Raw genomic sequence first — 16,770 nt, 5'->3', positions numbered from 1 at the left:
AATTCACATGAAACCCAATTGCAAACATAAAATGTAATAATCAAATACATTTTGAATCACCTAAAGTATTAACAAATTCCACCTTGATTTAAGAATGGATTGATAGTAGACTTTGACCAGAGACCCCTACAACTCTCTCATCTACAACAGGAGAACATTGAGCAACGACCAAGCTTGCTCAAACTATTGACACGGGACCAACTCAACTAATACATACCTCACCATGGACAACAGAAACCTCTATCAAGACTTCTATGAACAAGACATTAGGACTTTCATTAGACTCGAAAATTTCCTAAGGTTCCACCTTAAGGCTAACAAATTTCCACCTCAAACTAAACACTATCAGTTTGATCAGGTTTGTCTAACTCTACAAGACTAGGCACATATCAACTTCTAGACCTACATTCAGCTTTTCAAACTCAAATTCTCTATCTTATTCAATATTCAAAGACTTTCCACTTCTTAGACTTCTCAAAAAAAAAACATTTTTACACCTAAGAAAGAATTCTCAAAATCTTTACAGAATATTTATCAACAAAGGAAAGAAAATTATCAGGCCCTAGACAGAAAACAGGGACTTGGGAAAACTCCACAACAAGGGAAAGCAACATGCCAACAATGGGATTTACCCATACCTTAGGCATCCATGGGATCCACCCATAACACAAGGCATCTATTGGGATTTACACAACCCACAGGATTCACAAAAAAACACTAGGTTATCAACCTATCGGAATCCAATCATACCTTAACAAGCTTAACTCTAACAGCCCTATTATGACCAATGTGCCCTAGCCTTTACATGCCTAGAGTCCAAAGACAAACTACCCATCCCCATTCTCACATCCCTCTGAGAGATTTGCATTTTCTTCCTTATTTTCTTTCTGCCTCGAATGACAGATCCTCCTAAGATGACCTTCTTTCTTACAAAACCAACAAGTCACCGGTTTAGAATTCTCTTTACTCTTTGACTTAGACTCACCCTTACCTCTAGAATAAAATTTCTTATTTGACTTATCCTTAACATATAGACCTTCACCTAAACTAGATTTTTGTTCACTCTTAGTTTCAAGGTCTCTTGATCTTAAGGCTGATAAGACATCTTCTAGAGTTAGAGAAGTTCTACCATATTCTATTACAGTTCTTAAATCTCTATAGGATTCTGGCACAGAATTCAACAGAATAATTGCTTGATTTTCATCTGATATTACATCATCTATGTTAGCAAGACCTATGGTAATTACATTGAAGTCATCTAAATTTTCTTCTAAAGACTTTGAAGAATCCATTTTAAAACCAAACAGTCTTCTTTTCAAATGAATTTTGTTAGTCAAGGATTTTACCATATAAAGAGACTCAAGTTTTAACCATACCTTTACAGCAGTGTTCATGCCAGTGTTCATACCATTTACCTGTCATAGTACCTTGTCAGCTAGGTTTAGGATGATAAGGCTATAAGCCAATTCATCCATTTCCTGGCTTTCCTCAAAAGGCGGCGTAGCTTCCTTATCCTTTCCATCCGTTGGCACAACCAGTGCCTTTGAGCACCAATTTTGAACCAAAATAGCCTTTATTTTCTGCTGCCACAACCTGAAGTCACTGTGACCATCGAACTTTTCAAGTTCTATCTTCATAGGTGCCATCTTTGGTTTTGTTCTTGCAAGGAAAAACAAAAAACCAATAGCAACACAAGATGGAACAAGAATAACACAGGATGGATAGTGCACACAGAACACAAACAGCAAGGAGAAAATCACAGCCACAAGAACAGTATATGGATCAGATTGCAAAGCTTCAAGAACACTAAGCAATACAATCAACAATAGCTAGAGTAAATACAAAACAATAGCAACAGAAAACAGCAGCAACAGTTAATGATTGAAAGAAATAATCCAATCCAAAAACTACAAAACTGACTCTCCAAATCCTATCTTGATTTACAAAACAAATTCAAGAACACAGTAAGGATTACGACAAAAATAAACTTGCTCGTTACAATCCTAACTAAGTTCAAGAACAACAAGAAATCAATAGTAAGGAACAAATCTCATAAACGAAATCAGCAAGCATAATAGGATAACAAAAAACCAATATCTTACCGAACAACAAGATCAAAGGATACCAAATACTTATAGAATCGGATAACCGATTACGGCCTTTGATCTTCCGAAAGCGACGTGACCTTTCAGATCTTACCGATCGCCTTCAAGATCGAGTTCTCGGATCTAATCGCCGATGGATCTGGTTCGCCCTCGAGTGGCTCTAATACCACTTGTTGAGAAATCTGTGAACTAAACACACAACCAGATTCGGCAATACCAAGATCCAAAATGAATAATCGAACAAAATCGAAAAAATACAACACCACAATACCACGCACACAACAGAAAAATAAAGAACACAGCATATACGTGTTCGGATCGAAAGATCCTACTCACGGCAGAGACTCCGCCTCTAGTCAATCCACTAGAAATGTATAGGTGATTACACAACCAAGATTACATCCGAATCCCTCAAGAAACAAGGCTATCAGAATCAAAACAGAAGCAAACTACAATGAAAATACAACTCGATCTCAGAACGAGTAACAGAAACGAAATAAGCTTCTTACCGACCAATCTCACACGCCATAGGTGATTTGCACTGAGATATACAGATACTTGAAGCCGATTCTTGCCAAAGAACAGAAAGGATTCATGATGTGTCCATCGGTTGCAGATTTAGGGTTTCAAACGAGAGAGAGAGAGAGAGAGAGAGAGAGATCGCAAAACATCTGCTAGTTAGGGCATGAACAAGCCCTTATATACTTGGGAGCTGAAGACTTGGGCCAAGCAATAGAGACATGGGCCAAATGCAAGCTTGGGCTGGGCTGCTAATAAAAACTCGGCCCACCATATATATATATATATCATCATAATGTATATACAGTAGATAACCAAATGAAATATAAATGCAAATTCACATGAAACCCAATTGCAAACATAAAATGCAATAATCAAATACATTTTGAATCACTAAAGTATTAACAATTGTAATAATATTTGTTTAGTGATATTTTGTTCTTTCTGCCAGTGATTTTTTTCAGTTTGAGCTTTTCACATAAATTTTTGTGTTCGTGTATGTGATTAATGGTTTGATCATAGTTTGTATTTGATCCAATTTCGAACAAATTGGTATCAAAGTTGTTGAATCAAACCATCTTTGGCAAATCTTAGCCGTCATATCTACATCATCTTTTAGCAAGGGTTTTAAAGCTTTTGTCGCCTCTATCTCTGTTGCTGACAGTCGAAGAAGCCTTCGCCACCGTTAGCTCGATCTTTCCCGTTGCTGACTGCCATTGAGCTCTCTCTTTTTGCTCACAGTCAACCCACAACACCTCAGATCTAGTCGCCATCAACTGCCACATCGTCGATCTGTTCTTTTCTGGCCGCCTTCATCTTTGCCTCCACCTACCGTTGGCCACCCCCAAGCTATTTTTGTCGTCGTTCACTACTTTCTCTTCTTGCTCATGGCTGACACACAGTAGCCCACCATCATCTTGCAACAATCATTGTCCATCTCGGCTGACCAAATCCTTTTCTAGCTACCTCGCACCACCATCAATCAACAAGCCACGCAATCGCCGAACATAGCCTCTAGCATCCGTGATCACCGCTTGGATGTTCTTGCCTCTTTCTACCATTCACAGCCATTCCAACCTTCACCCAAATTTGACCCAGATTTGGGTTAACCCAACCCACTCTAGACCTGTTCCAGATTCAATCAACCAAATCCAATAGATCCATATTTGTTTTTTTTGCTCAGATTTAGCTCATATTTGATATTTTTGGTATGTTTTTAATTGGGTTTCTTTTTTATTAATTATTTAATATTATTCGAGATTATTTAATGGCTTCATTAAAGTATGATATTCCCCTGTTGGATTAAAATATCATATTTTCGTTATGGCAAGTTAAGATGCGTGCGATTTTTGACACATATGGATTTAGACGATACATTTTTTGGCATTGAAAAAATGCCATAATCATAGAGTATTAAGAAAAAATAACGTAAGGATCGTAAGGCCTTGTCTCAAATATATTTGCATTTATCGAATTAAATTTTACAAAATACTTTAAAAGAAAAAACTGTTGCTCTATGGTTCAAACTAAAACAGTTGCGCTTAAATAGTAAGTTGCATTTAAAGCAAATGATGTATTCTCATCGACTGGTTTAAGGTATGCCTATTAAAAGTCATTTAACCACTTTTAAATGAATTGTTTCTTATTTGGAAAGTATGGAGGTTAAGTATAATGCTGAGGATTTGGGTCTAATTTTGTTATGTTCTCTATCGACCTTGTATTCAACATTTAAAGACACCATACTCTATAGTTGTGATATTCTCACTCTAAATAAAGTTTATGATATTTTATTCTTGAACGAGAAAATTGATAAACAATTATTGAGAAATTTTAAAAATCAAGAAGATAATATGTTGATTAGAAATGAACGCACGATAGAAATTATGGTGATAAAGGAAAAAATATATCCAAGTCCAAAAACAAAGAAAAAACTTGTAATTACTATAAGAAAAATTGACACATAAAGGAGTGTTATAAGCTGCAGAACAAATTTAAGAGACAAGAATCTGATCAGAAATGAAAACAACTAGAAACTTCTAATAAAACCAATGTTGTTGAAGATAACAGTAATGATAAGAAATTTATGGTGGTTACTAAATCTAGTGAAGATTGAATTCTCAACACAGCAGGCACGTTTCGTATGTCTCCTAATAGGAATTAGTTTTCGACATATAAAACTTTACTTCTGGTGATGTGTTGATGGGTAATAATTCTTTCTTATAAAATTGTTGGTATTAAAATAATTAAAATTAAGATATTTAATGGTATTGTTCAAACTTTAACTGATGTTAGACATGTTCTCGATCTCAAAAAAATCTTAATTCATTAAGTATTCTTGATTTGAATGGATATAAGTTTATTAGTGAAGGTAGAATTATTAAAGTCAGTAAAAGTGCTCTTGTTGTGATGAAATGTACAAAACAATATGGTCGATTATATGTTCTGATCAGAATATGATTTTCTATGTACATCTATAAATGATTTTAGGTCTATAAATAGGTGTTCAATGCAATAAAATTTTGTGTGGCAATATAATTTTTGTTATAACAATATTTGTTTGGTGATATTTTGTTCTTTCTATCCATAGTTTTTTTCAATTTGAGTTTTTCATGTAAAATTTTGTGTTCGTATGTGTGATTGATGGATTATGCTATTTGTACAGAAAGCCTTTTACATTATGGTTTACATGGGAAATTAAATGACCATTTTGCCCATGTGATAAATGACCCAAAACCATATCTCTCTCTCTTTCGCAAGCACCGTCGGCCCCAACTCTCAAGCCACCCGCATGTCCCTATCACGACCACCATCTATCTCTATTTCTCTCTCGCTCTGACGACACCAACGGCCCTACCCGCCTCTCTGTCTCGTTTTAAATAAGCCCACCACTATTGTTGCGGTGACTTTTGGGTGCCCATGAGCGACATCGGCAAGGAAGCTATGATATCCCGGTTATCAGCACCATTCTACTAGTGGGCTTGAACGACGTCAGCAAAAGCTCCATTGTCAATTTCATGTACAATGTCTTCGCTCGATCAACCTTTATTCCCTTTGCCCAAGCCACTTGCGGTAACACAGAATCACAACCATCTCACTCTTCTTCATTCTTTCTTTGTTAGCTAACTATATCTTAGATCTTAATGTATTGTGGTAGAAAAGTAGATGGTTGTTGCTATTACATAAACAAGCCAATCTTGAAAAAATTATCAATTTTCTGAAACTCAACTCACTTTAGAGATATACTTACTTCAAATAATATGTAGAAGGTTTAGTCTAGCTTCAATTTCTCCTACTTTCCGTCTACTGCTTTCATTTTGTTCTAATTTCTCGCGATAAATTGCTCTAACTCATATCCAATATATCGTAATTTAATCGCCCTTGTAAACCATTATGTAAAAAGCCTTCTATACAAATAGCATAATCCGTAATTGATTGTTTGATCATGGTTTGTATTCAATTTAATTTCATAAAAAAAACACAAACTTATTTTTTTCATTTAGTTGTGCAAAATAAATTTTGTTTTTTATTTTAAGTTTGTTTTATAAAAAAAAAATGTATTCTTTTTTTTTTTCAAATATCAAATTAGTTTTAAATTTCAAAAAACAAGAAAATATGTTCAAAAGTATATTATTCTTTACTTGAATAAAAATTAAAAAGAGTAAAAGTCAAATATCTGAGAAGATGAGAGGCCTACAATCCGTTAAAAACTTATGAGAAAAGGAGAACCAAATAATTTACAAAAATGAGAAGCCAATGATTCTCAAAGAATTTGTAAAAATAGGAGGGCTGAATGATTCGCAAATGATTTGTATGAAAAAGAGAGGCCAACAATTCCCAAAAGTTTTCCAAGAATAGAAGGGTAAAACGAACCACAATTCTTTGAAATAGCGGTTGAAGTTACATAATGTGTGATGAAGAGAAAGAATTATGAGTGATGTGCATCAAGAAGGATACGAGATTTGTAGAACTCAAAGCTAATGTTCTTTTATAGAAAATTATGTTTTTTTGAAAATGATGGAAAAATATAATTCAAATTTATGGAAATAGTAGAAAATATTTTTATAAAAAATATTTCTAAGATTTGGATAACAAAAAAATTATTTCTATTCTTTAATTAAAAAAAGTCATTTTAAACATTATTTTTATTTTTTTATCTCTGTAAACTTTTTTGAAAAACTATGTTAGTTTTCCACAAATAAACAATTCCTAATATTGTTAAATATTTTTTTATTTTAAAATTTGCTCATAAGGAAATACATATATTCAAGAACCAATAGTTAATACCATCTTAATAAAACATTTTCTAACTCTAATTTTTTAATTTTTAACTCTAACTTTACAACAAGATATGTCCTAATATTTTATATTTTAAGAGGTGATAACATTTATTTTAAAAAAATTTAGAAAACATCAAGAGTAGTATTTCTAATTTATAGTATAATATAAAATCGAAAAATAAAAAAATGAATTTTCTATTCTATAGTGAAATATTTAATTATTTAATAAAAAATTAAAGTCAAAACTCTAAATGCTACTCTAAACTTTTACAAAATTAAGGTTAATATTATTGTAAAAACATAAAATTCAAAATTTTCTATTCGTTGTGTGTTCCAAAATTTTCTCTATTTGTTTACGTTTTATTCTATGCAAATAAACTTGTTCTTTATTTTATTTAATTTTTTTCTTTTAATAATGAATTATTGGACCCAATCTTACAGTTTTAAACTATTTTTTATTGTAATGGTTTGTACATACAATAATTGAAATTCCAAAATCATTATTTGGATGCACATTAATTTGTTGAAATATTAAGATTTTTGGATGACTCCAAATTCACGTCCAATCCATGTGTGTTAAAAGTCTTCCACATATTTATTTCCCACAATTATTAGCATAAAAGAAACTTCTATATCTACAAGTAATTATTATAAATTGATGTGCTGCGTATAAATTTATAATAATTATATATATAATTCATAATATTAAGTATATTTATTATTAATTTTAAATAAAATAATTATGAATTTAAAGATATATAACTATTATAAATTATTATGTCATGTTAATTTATGAGAATTATTTGTTAACGGTCTTATTATATTGTTCAAAGCGACTTGCAGAGAATATATGAGTCTCAAATCTCTTATGAGGTCGACGTCCTCTCTCTTATTTTGTTCATATCGACTAATATAAAAATTGTTTGATGTAAATAATATAATAAATCTGTATTTGTTAATTAGTATTTTTGTAGAGGGTGCACTGGAGGGCATTATTCAAATAAAATTAAATTTTTAAATTGAACCAATTATTTTGTATAGTTTAAAATGTAATTAATTTTTAATTTTATTTTGAGATTAGTTTTTTTTTTATTTTGACTTAAATGTATGATTATTTTAAAAAATAATAATTCTAAGTTTTATTTATTTCGAAAACTATAATTTAGTTATTTAATTTATATTACATTTTAAATGAATATACACATGTAGAATAGTTTTGTTACATGGTAGAATGTAATACCTTTTTTTTTTTTTTGTTAAATTTAATGTTCTGGGTCCATAATAAATATTTATTATTTTAAATATTTCTTATTTAACAAATTAAATAATTTTACCCAATAAATCTCATCTCATACTAATACACATTACTGAGATATAAAAATTAACAAAATCAACTTTAATATTATTAAAAATTAAATTCGATCTAAAAGGCAGTTAAATAGACCTAAGGTATTTAAAATAATATTAATAAGCAATTAATTAAATTATAAACGAGTTATTATAAATTTATAACTGGTCTCCCTCTTCGTTTTCCATTTCTCTGAATTCTCAGCTCCAGTCACCAGAGCACCACCGCAATTTTGTCAATTTTCTTCCTTCCTCCTCCGTTGCCGGTGAAGGTAAGTTCCTTGCCTCCTGCTCTATCTATCTCGTGCACGCAAGCTTTCAGCGGCACGGCGCCAGATTGATAGATGGAATTCATTATGATGAACAATTGTCTAGACTCGAGATCTCCTTATCGTACCCATAGGTTCATTGCAATGTGTTTGATCACATCATTGAATTGAGTCCCTTCGTTTTTAGTGGGCTTCAGGCTAGGCGAAAGAGAGCTAGGGTTTCGCGATTCCTTTTGATTCCTGAAAGTGATTTGCGTTATATCTTCTCCACAAGAAAAAAAAAAAAAAAGGACAATGGCGGGAGGTTCGAGCGGTTTCGTTGCTCAACTCAGTTTTACCGGTCTCTCGCGAAGTCTTCAATCTTCATAGCCAAAGCCAAAGCAAAGGTAACCACTGGAATTTTTTCCATTGTTTTATTCTGCCGCCGGATCCAGATCTGGAAGTCGCCGACACCCAGATAAACCAGATCTGGGATTGCAAGCAGAACGAAGTTGTTGCCTACTACTCTCGTTAGCAGATTTTCCGTGGGACCTTTCTGATATTTCACTCTTAGTACTAAAATAGTTCACCGTTTTGAAATTCAGGCTGAGCATCGTGTTATTTCAGTTCCTTACCAGTCTGTACAGGTATTTACTTACCCCAGCAAGAATTGTGCCAAAAAATAAAAATTTTGTAAAGTTATGCATTCGAAGTATCTAATCTATGGTTAAAAATGAAACGTGGACATGCTTTTCTGGAAGTCTTGAAGATTCCATTGATATGCTAAATGATAGGTTATTCATGTAGTTTAGTTTCATATAATGTATTTTAATGGGTAACTTAATGTTAAAATTAGAATATTTAGTAAAACTGGGAGGTTGTGTTGCAACCAGCCTCCCAGCTTTTTCAGTAGTTGGCGTTTGAAGAAACCTGAAAAAACTTCAGGAGAGATGTTAGTCTCAATGGACACAAATTTTGGTTAAAGGATCATCTACAGTCTTTATCAATGTGATCTGGACTGGAGCATAGCAGCTTGTTTTAATTCTCACCTTCTATTTTTGATCCGCTTGTTTTAATTCTCACTGGGATCACCCAGACCTGGGAAAGCCTAGATGTGGAATTTGGAATCCCATATTTCTATAAAGATTTAATTTTTTATACTTATGCTGTTTAGAAATTATGATTCATTGATATGTACTTCGAATGTGTAGATGGATCATAATGATGTTGACATAGATGCTATCAGTAACTCTGACAGTATGCAAGATATATTAGTTGATGTCAAAGCTGAAAACGGTGTTAAGCATAAGCGAAAGCTTACACCAACAGTGTGGTCCGCGGTATGCTCTCGTTTTCTTTGATTATATTTATTTATCATCTTTAAGTTTGTTCGTGCATGATTTAGCTGTTTTTGAGCTTGATCATTGATTGTTTAACTTGAAGATGGATCTGGTATTACAATCTGGATCTTCTTTTCTTAAATTATAATTGGGCATGATGGTCTGCAAGGGCAGCCCTTGCTGCAATAGGAAGGTGGCTCCATGTGACTTGGGTCTCGCTATTTCTTTATCCAATACTGGCAGTGACAGGAGTGCCATGTGCTGCAAGTGCCCCTTATGTAGCAATGTGGATGAATTGCGTCCAATCAGGGTTTTTTAACATGGGAAAATACCCAACAATGTCTATTTTTTATGGACAGTGGAAGCACAAACTCTCTCCCATTCTCTTATTGTATCCTCATCACTTAATATGCCCTTTGTTCTTGGAATTGTTTGATTGGAAATAGCTCAATTGCTCCTTGTGCCAGCTCCTTGCGCCAATATCTACTTTCATTTGATCTCCTTTGCATATCTATCATTCTCATACTAGGTATTTGTACCGATGTGTTATGTATAAGTATTGGCATATTTTGGTATATTTGCTTAGATTTACCGTCATAATTATATATTTAAGAAAGCAATACATATTTAATTGTAAAGTATATAGGCATGATAGGATATTCCAAAAATTAGTTAATAACATTGGTGTTAAGACAAGGGTGCATATATTGCATCTTATTTTCAACATTCAAACAATTCTTTTGGTTGATTAAATGGTTCAAAACATGATACATTTATCATCAACCAATAAAATTTTTTGGATGTTGAAAATAAAATGTAAAAAATGCATCTTGTCTTAAAACAAGGTTGATTTATTGGTGCTTAACCATTGACCCTAGCATTACCCTTAATACAAATGTACTAACAAATTTGACTTCTATACAAAAATGACTTAAGAAATATATTTATTATGTAAACACATAAAAAATACAAGCACAAATCTTCTTAAAAGACAAATATAATAGTGTAAGTAACTAATTTAAATATTAACTAGATGCCAACTAAGTAATGGAAACACTTATATAACTGTTGTCTTGTGTCAAACACTTGTCTTGGGTATAAACACTTCACAGACACTTCAAAATGCAATTTGACACTCATTCAAATATATTGGATACTTTGTAGGCACCTGGGGGGCACACAAAGTCGTCATAGCATTTTACACATCCATTGGTTAAATAAATTAAAATCACATTGTAAGTTAAAAATCAATTGTAAAATAATAAATACAGATTTAAATTGATTTGTCATCTGTACCTTGAATTTTTTAATTTAAGAATCAAACTATGAAAAATCGTTGGGGCGTAACTCTTCATAGCGATGAACTACACTGCCCACGTGTAGTGTCAAGTGAGCTAGAGTCGCTACATCGGTGCTCGAATGTAGTGACAAATGAGCAAGGGTCTCTGCATTTGCTTGGACGGATGTGGGTAAAGAAGGTAGTCCAAAACCAAAATAAAAAACAAAATCAAATTCAAAGTCAAGGCCAAAACCAAAATCATAGATTAAGGATTGGGTCATGGAATATAGGAACATTAACATGCAAATCTATGGAAGTGGTAGATGTGATGATTAGGAGAAAGATTAATATTATGTGCCTTCAAGAGATGAGATGGGTAGGGAAAAAAGCAAGAACTTTATCAGAAACTGGATATAAAATATGGTACACAAGAAATGATCCAGCGAAAAATGGAGTGGAGATTATTGTAGATAAAAGCTTAGTAGATGAGGTAGTGGATGTAAAGAGAATAGGAGATAGGATTATTATGGTGAAGGTTGGTCTAGGAAGAATGACTATGAATATCTTTAGTACATATGCACCACAAGCGGGGTTAGGTGAGGAGATAAAAGCAAAATTCTGGGAGGACCTAGAGGGACTCATACAAATGATACCAAGAGAAGAGAAAGTGATTATAGGAGGTGACTTAAATGGTCACGTGGGTAGAGACGGAAACGGCTATAGAGAGATACATGGAGGGTATGGATTCGGGGAAATTAGTATTGAGCGTAAATCTATTCTAGATTTTGTTATGGCATATGAGCTCATCATAACCAATACTAGGTTCAAAAAATGGGATGAACACTTAATCACATATAAAAATGTCACATCAAGCACCCAAATAGATTATTTTCTCATGAGACAACAACTAATCTTCAAAGAAAAATTAAGGTGTAGAAGGGAAGGGAATGGAATGGAGAAGGACAGGCAAACCAAATGTGGAGGGAAATGGCTACTGCCCTGAGAAGCACGACAAAGGTAATCCTTGGAGAGACAAATGGTAGAGCCCCAAACCTTAAGGAGTCTTGGTGGTGGAATGAAGAGGTACAATTGAAAATTAGAAATAAAAAAACTTGCTATAAGGCTGTATATTAGTGCAACAATGAAGAAAACCTAAAAAATTATAAAGAAGCAAAAAAGGTAGCAAAAAGAGCTGTTAGTGAAGCAAGGTCAAAAGCATATGAAAATCTATATAAACGAGTTGATACAAAATATGGAGAAAGGGATATATATAAATTAGCTAAAGTAAGAGAAAGAAAAACAAGGGATCTAAACCAAGTGAAATGAATAAAAGATGAAAACCAAAATGTATTAATGAATGAATGAGCGATTAAGGAGAGATGGAATGAGTATTTCACAAAATTATTTAATGATGGTGAGGACACAAGAGTTAGGTTGGGACATCTTAGTAATTTCGAAGGGAATGTGAGCTATACATTTTATCGATGCATAAGTTCAAATGAAATAAGCCAAACATTAAAAAAGATGAAAAATCATAAGGCGATGAGATCGGATAATATACTAATAGAAGCATGGAAATGCATGGGAGAAGAGGGCATCTCTTGGCTAACAAAATTATTTAACGCGATTCTTAAATCAAAAAAGATGCCAAATGAGTGGAGGAATAGTACTTTGGTTTCTATATACAAGAACAAATGAGACGTTCAAAACTGTGAAAATTACAGAGGAATTAAGTTAATGAGCCATATCATGAAACTTTGGGAAAGAGTAATAGAGCAGAGGCTTAAAAAAAAAGCAGATGTCTTGGAAAATCAGTTTGGTTTCATGTCTGGTAGGTCAACAATAGAAGCTATATACCTATTGAGGCGCCTAATGGAAAGGTATCGGGATTAGCAGAAGGACCTACATATGGTGTTTATAGATCTAGAAAAGGTCTATGATAGGGTCTCTAGAGAAGTATTATGGAGAGTTTTAGGGAGAAAATGAGTCCGAATAGCCTATATACAAGCCCTTAAGGACATGTATCATGGTGCAGAGACAAGGGTTAGAACATGCAGAGGGGATACTGAACCGTTTAAAATTATAATGGGATTGCACCAAGGTTCTGCACTAAGTCCATACTTATTTACTTTAGTAATGGATGAACTCACTAAACACATTCAGACAGAGGTGCCATGGTGTATGCTATTTTTAGATGATATAGTGTTGGTGGATGAAACAAAAGAGGAAATGAACATAAGCTTGAGTTGTGGAGGAACAATTTAGAATCTAACGGATTTAAATTAAGTAGAAGGAAAACAGAATATATGGAATGTAAATTTAGTAAGAATATAAGAGTGAAAGATGTTATAATAAAATTGGAAGATCAAATCTTACAAAGAAAAGACTATTTTCGATATTTGGGATCGGTGATTCAAAAAGATGGAGAAATTCATGAGGATGTCACGCATAGAATTAAGGTAGGTTGGCTAAAATGGAGAAATGCATCGGGGGTGTTATGTGATGCTAAAATCTCATTAAAACTAAAAGGAAAATTCTATAGGATAGCTATAAGGCCAGTTTTGTTATATGGCTCAGAATATTGGGCAGTCAAATACCAGTATGAGCAAAAGATGAGCGTAGTGGAGATGAGGATGCTAAGATGGATGTGCGGCCGTACAAGAAAAAATAAAATTAGAAATGAGATTATTTGTAATAAGGTAGGAGTAGTGTCAATCGAGGAGAAAATGAGAGAGACTAGACTAAGATGGTTTGGTCATGTGAGAAGAAGACCAAGAGACGCTCATGTGAGGAGAGTTGATGAAATGGAATAATTAATCAAAAAAAGAGGTAAAGGCAGACCCAAGAAAATTTTGGGAGAGACATTAAATTTTGATATGAAGTGTATGGGCCTAAATGAAGATATGACAAAAACAAAAATACACGGAAGTCTAGAATTCATGTAGTCGACTCCACATAGTGGGATAAAGGCTGGATATGTTGTTGTTGTTTAATCACAATTATTATATAGAATATGTTTTAAAGCATATATATATATATATTAAAGCATATAATATATTATTTCACTGGTCCGACTCAAGTTGTGTCCTAATTCTTTTGTCATATTGACATGTCAGTGTTATGTGTTTTTATCTATGCTTTTTAGAATGTCAATATGTTTTTAAAGTTATAAAAATATAAAACATCTTTTTAATTCCAATGGAGTTATTTTGTCATTTGATGCAGTATGTGTCTATTCTTTGATAAAGGACCCCTAAATGAGTAACTCAATTGGCTGGCATGACTAAGTGGATCTAGGCATATTTTTGTATTTATTCGGATCACAGTAATTTGACCATGGAACAGCTAGTCTTAATTTGAACATGAAACAGCTAGTCTTTTAACTTTTGGTTCAAGATCTGCCTTGGTATGTTCTCGTCGTCTAACCTGCTCTTTCTCATGCTCATTCAATAAATCTAAGAAATCTCAAGCAAAACTACCCTCTCCCCTACCTTATATAAATTTCACCATTTTTTAAATGCGCAACAAATTTACAACAGTCCCCGACTAAAAGAATCTGCCACTCTGCTTCTGTTTTAAGCTCTATGATGACAACAAGAGGGGCAGAAGGCTAAAATTAAGCTGTGCAATTTCAAAAGTTGTGTTTTTGATTGAGATACTGCTTTTGTTAGGTTGTCAAATTTATTGTTTTATCTCCAATACCATCATCACTAACTGCATGCCCAAGATGTCCTGGATAGCCAGTCAATCGAATTGGATGAAATGTCCTGGTCTGTCCAAGATGGTCCAGGGTACACTGGAAAGTTGATCCAAACGAAATACATGCCTTCTTTTCTGATTTGGTCCAATATGTTAACTATCAGGCTGTACCAGCTGAAAAAAACCAAAGGGAAATGATAACTATGTTCCTATGTTTCCTTCCCTCTTTTTCTTTTGTGGGAATATGTTTATGCAGTTATGCTTGTTTTGAGGCATTAATTAGCTGTGAAACTACTTCTTTTAGAGCTGTCATCAATGAGTGCTTGACTTGTTTTTCTGTTTGTCAAAGAATGCTCCATTGACAGAGCAACAACAAGCAGCAATAGCAGCACTTTTTCATGCATTTGCTGAGCGACCATTTCCTGTCAAGTTGGTGAGACTTAATTCCTGTGCTGTAAAGCATTATAATGCTTTTTAAGCTTCCTTCTCTCTCTCTCTCTCTCTCTGTATGGTTTCTATTCCAGTGCACTAATTTTATGCTATTTACTGGGTTTTTCTTTTTATAGTCCCAGGAGAACGTAAGCGGACAGGATAATGGTTTGTCTGTTTCCACAAAGCACAGTGCTGTGGAAGACTCGGGGGCCATTGAAGATGTCATGGTCAATACAAATCAGGCATGTTTTCTTTTTCTTATTTTTGTTTCCAATTTCCATCAAAGGCTGCTATGTGGCAGCTCCTGTTTGTAACAGGAGCACTTAATTCCATCCAAAAAATTGAATCCAGAAACAAACTCAACAGACAAATGTGTGTCAAAATTCCATGCCTGAGTACTGAAATATAGAACTTAAAAGAGAAAAAGAAAAAGGGAACTGTACTCCCCACTCAACATCCTCTAACAACCTCATATTCTGTTCTAGCCTATTGCCAACTACAAAATACCTCCAATTAGCAAGCTGTGGCACCCTGAATCACAAGCAGTGTTTAGGGAAGAACTATCTTCTATGTACTATCATAAGATAACGAAAGATGTTCTTCAATACAGGCAACAATAACTTGGAAACCTGGAAGCCACTTGCACAAGAGATACCCTTAGTGTTTTTTTTACTGTGTTATGGCTTGGTCAAGTGAGAAGAAGACTTATTGATGTGATGCTCATGCGAGGAGAGTGGATGAAATCAAAGAAATTTGTAGTGAAAAAGGTAGAAGAAGACCAAGAAAAACTTGGTGGAAAACTTATAAGCATGACATGGACAGAAATAGAGATGATTGGTGGGTTAGAATTCATGTGCTGATTTCACTTGGTGGGATTAAGTCTTGGGGTGTCATGTTTTTTAACATGAATTCAGTTTTGACTTTCATACATATTTTTCTTTTTAATACTCCGTTCATATAATTTATCTTCATTCATACTCTCTATGTTTAATTCTGCATTCACTCTAAACCCATAATTACCATTTGCCAATCATTGTAATTTCCAACCCCCACCCCCACCAAAAAAATAAATAAATAAATTCATGCCCTTACTCTCAATGAGCATAACTAAATGGTAGCTCGCTCAACCATAAACCTCCACAACCCCATACCTAAGAGGGTTTTACTATAGATCTCAAGCTTTCTAATCCCCAAACTGTCCTCTTTATAGGAAGATAAACCTTACCCAAACCTGATGATGTTATAATGTAATCTCCCACCCCATGCCTCCAAAGAACTCACATTGTAGCTTTTCTAACCCCTTAGCCGTCTCATGTCATATTTAGTTTTTTTTTTATTTGTTTAATCTTTTCTTAGTGTGTCAAATTAGTAACTACCAACTCTTGCTGAAATTTTAAGTTGTTAGAGAAACGCATCCCTCAAATGTTGCCATACCTTAGGGGCCGAACATGTGTAAATATTGTACTAAATGTGTAGGTGGTTAGATTAAGCACGGGATGGCCCACTCTAGTGCCATGTTGAATG

The 16,770-nt window shown here is 33.7% G+C and overlaps 1 protein-coding gene across 2 annotated transcripts in view; it reads left to right on the top strand.

Annotated features, from left to right (window-relative positions):
* The first annotated feature begins 8,428 nt into the window (after positions 1–8,428).
* LOC127794494 (conserved oligomeric Golgi complex subunit 3) overlaps positions 8,429–16,770 on the top strand; it is a 30,770-nt gene continuing 22,428 nt past the window's right edge. Inside the window, exons 1-6 of one of the 2 annotated variants that reach the window (XM_052325638.1) lie at positions 8,429–8,520; positions 8,705–8,903; positions 9,102–9,143; positions 9,708–9,836; positions 15,164–15,247; positions 15,381–15,488. In XM_052325638.1, coding sequence (XP_052181598.1) covers positions 9,708–9,836; positions 15,164–15,247; positions 15,381–15,488 — 321 coding nt within the window. In that variant the 5' untranslated portion in view covers positions 8,429–8,520; positions 8,705–8,903; positions 9,102–9,143. The remainder of the gene's footprint in view (positions 8,521–8,704; positions 8,904–9,101; positions 9,144–9,707; positions 9,837–15,163; positions 15,248–15,380; positions 15,489–16,770) is intronic. The other variant, XM_052325639.1, reaches the window with a different exon arrangement.

Source organism: Diospyros lotus, chromosome 2 (assembly GCF_014633365.1).
Source record: "Diospyros lotus cultivar Yz01 chromosome 2, ASM1463336v1, whole genome shotgun sequence".
Classification (NCBI taxonomy): domain Eukaryota; kingdom Viridiplantae; phylum Streptophyta; class Magnoliopsida; order Ericales; family Ebenaceae; genus Diospyros; species Diospyros lotus.
Note: the sequence above shows the minus strand (reverse complement) of the source record. Positions and strands in the feature narration are given on the sequence as shown.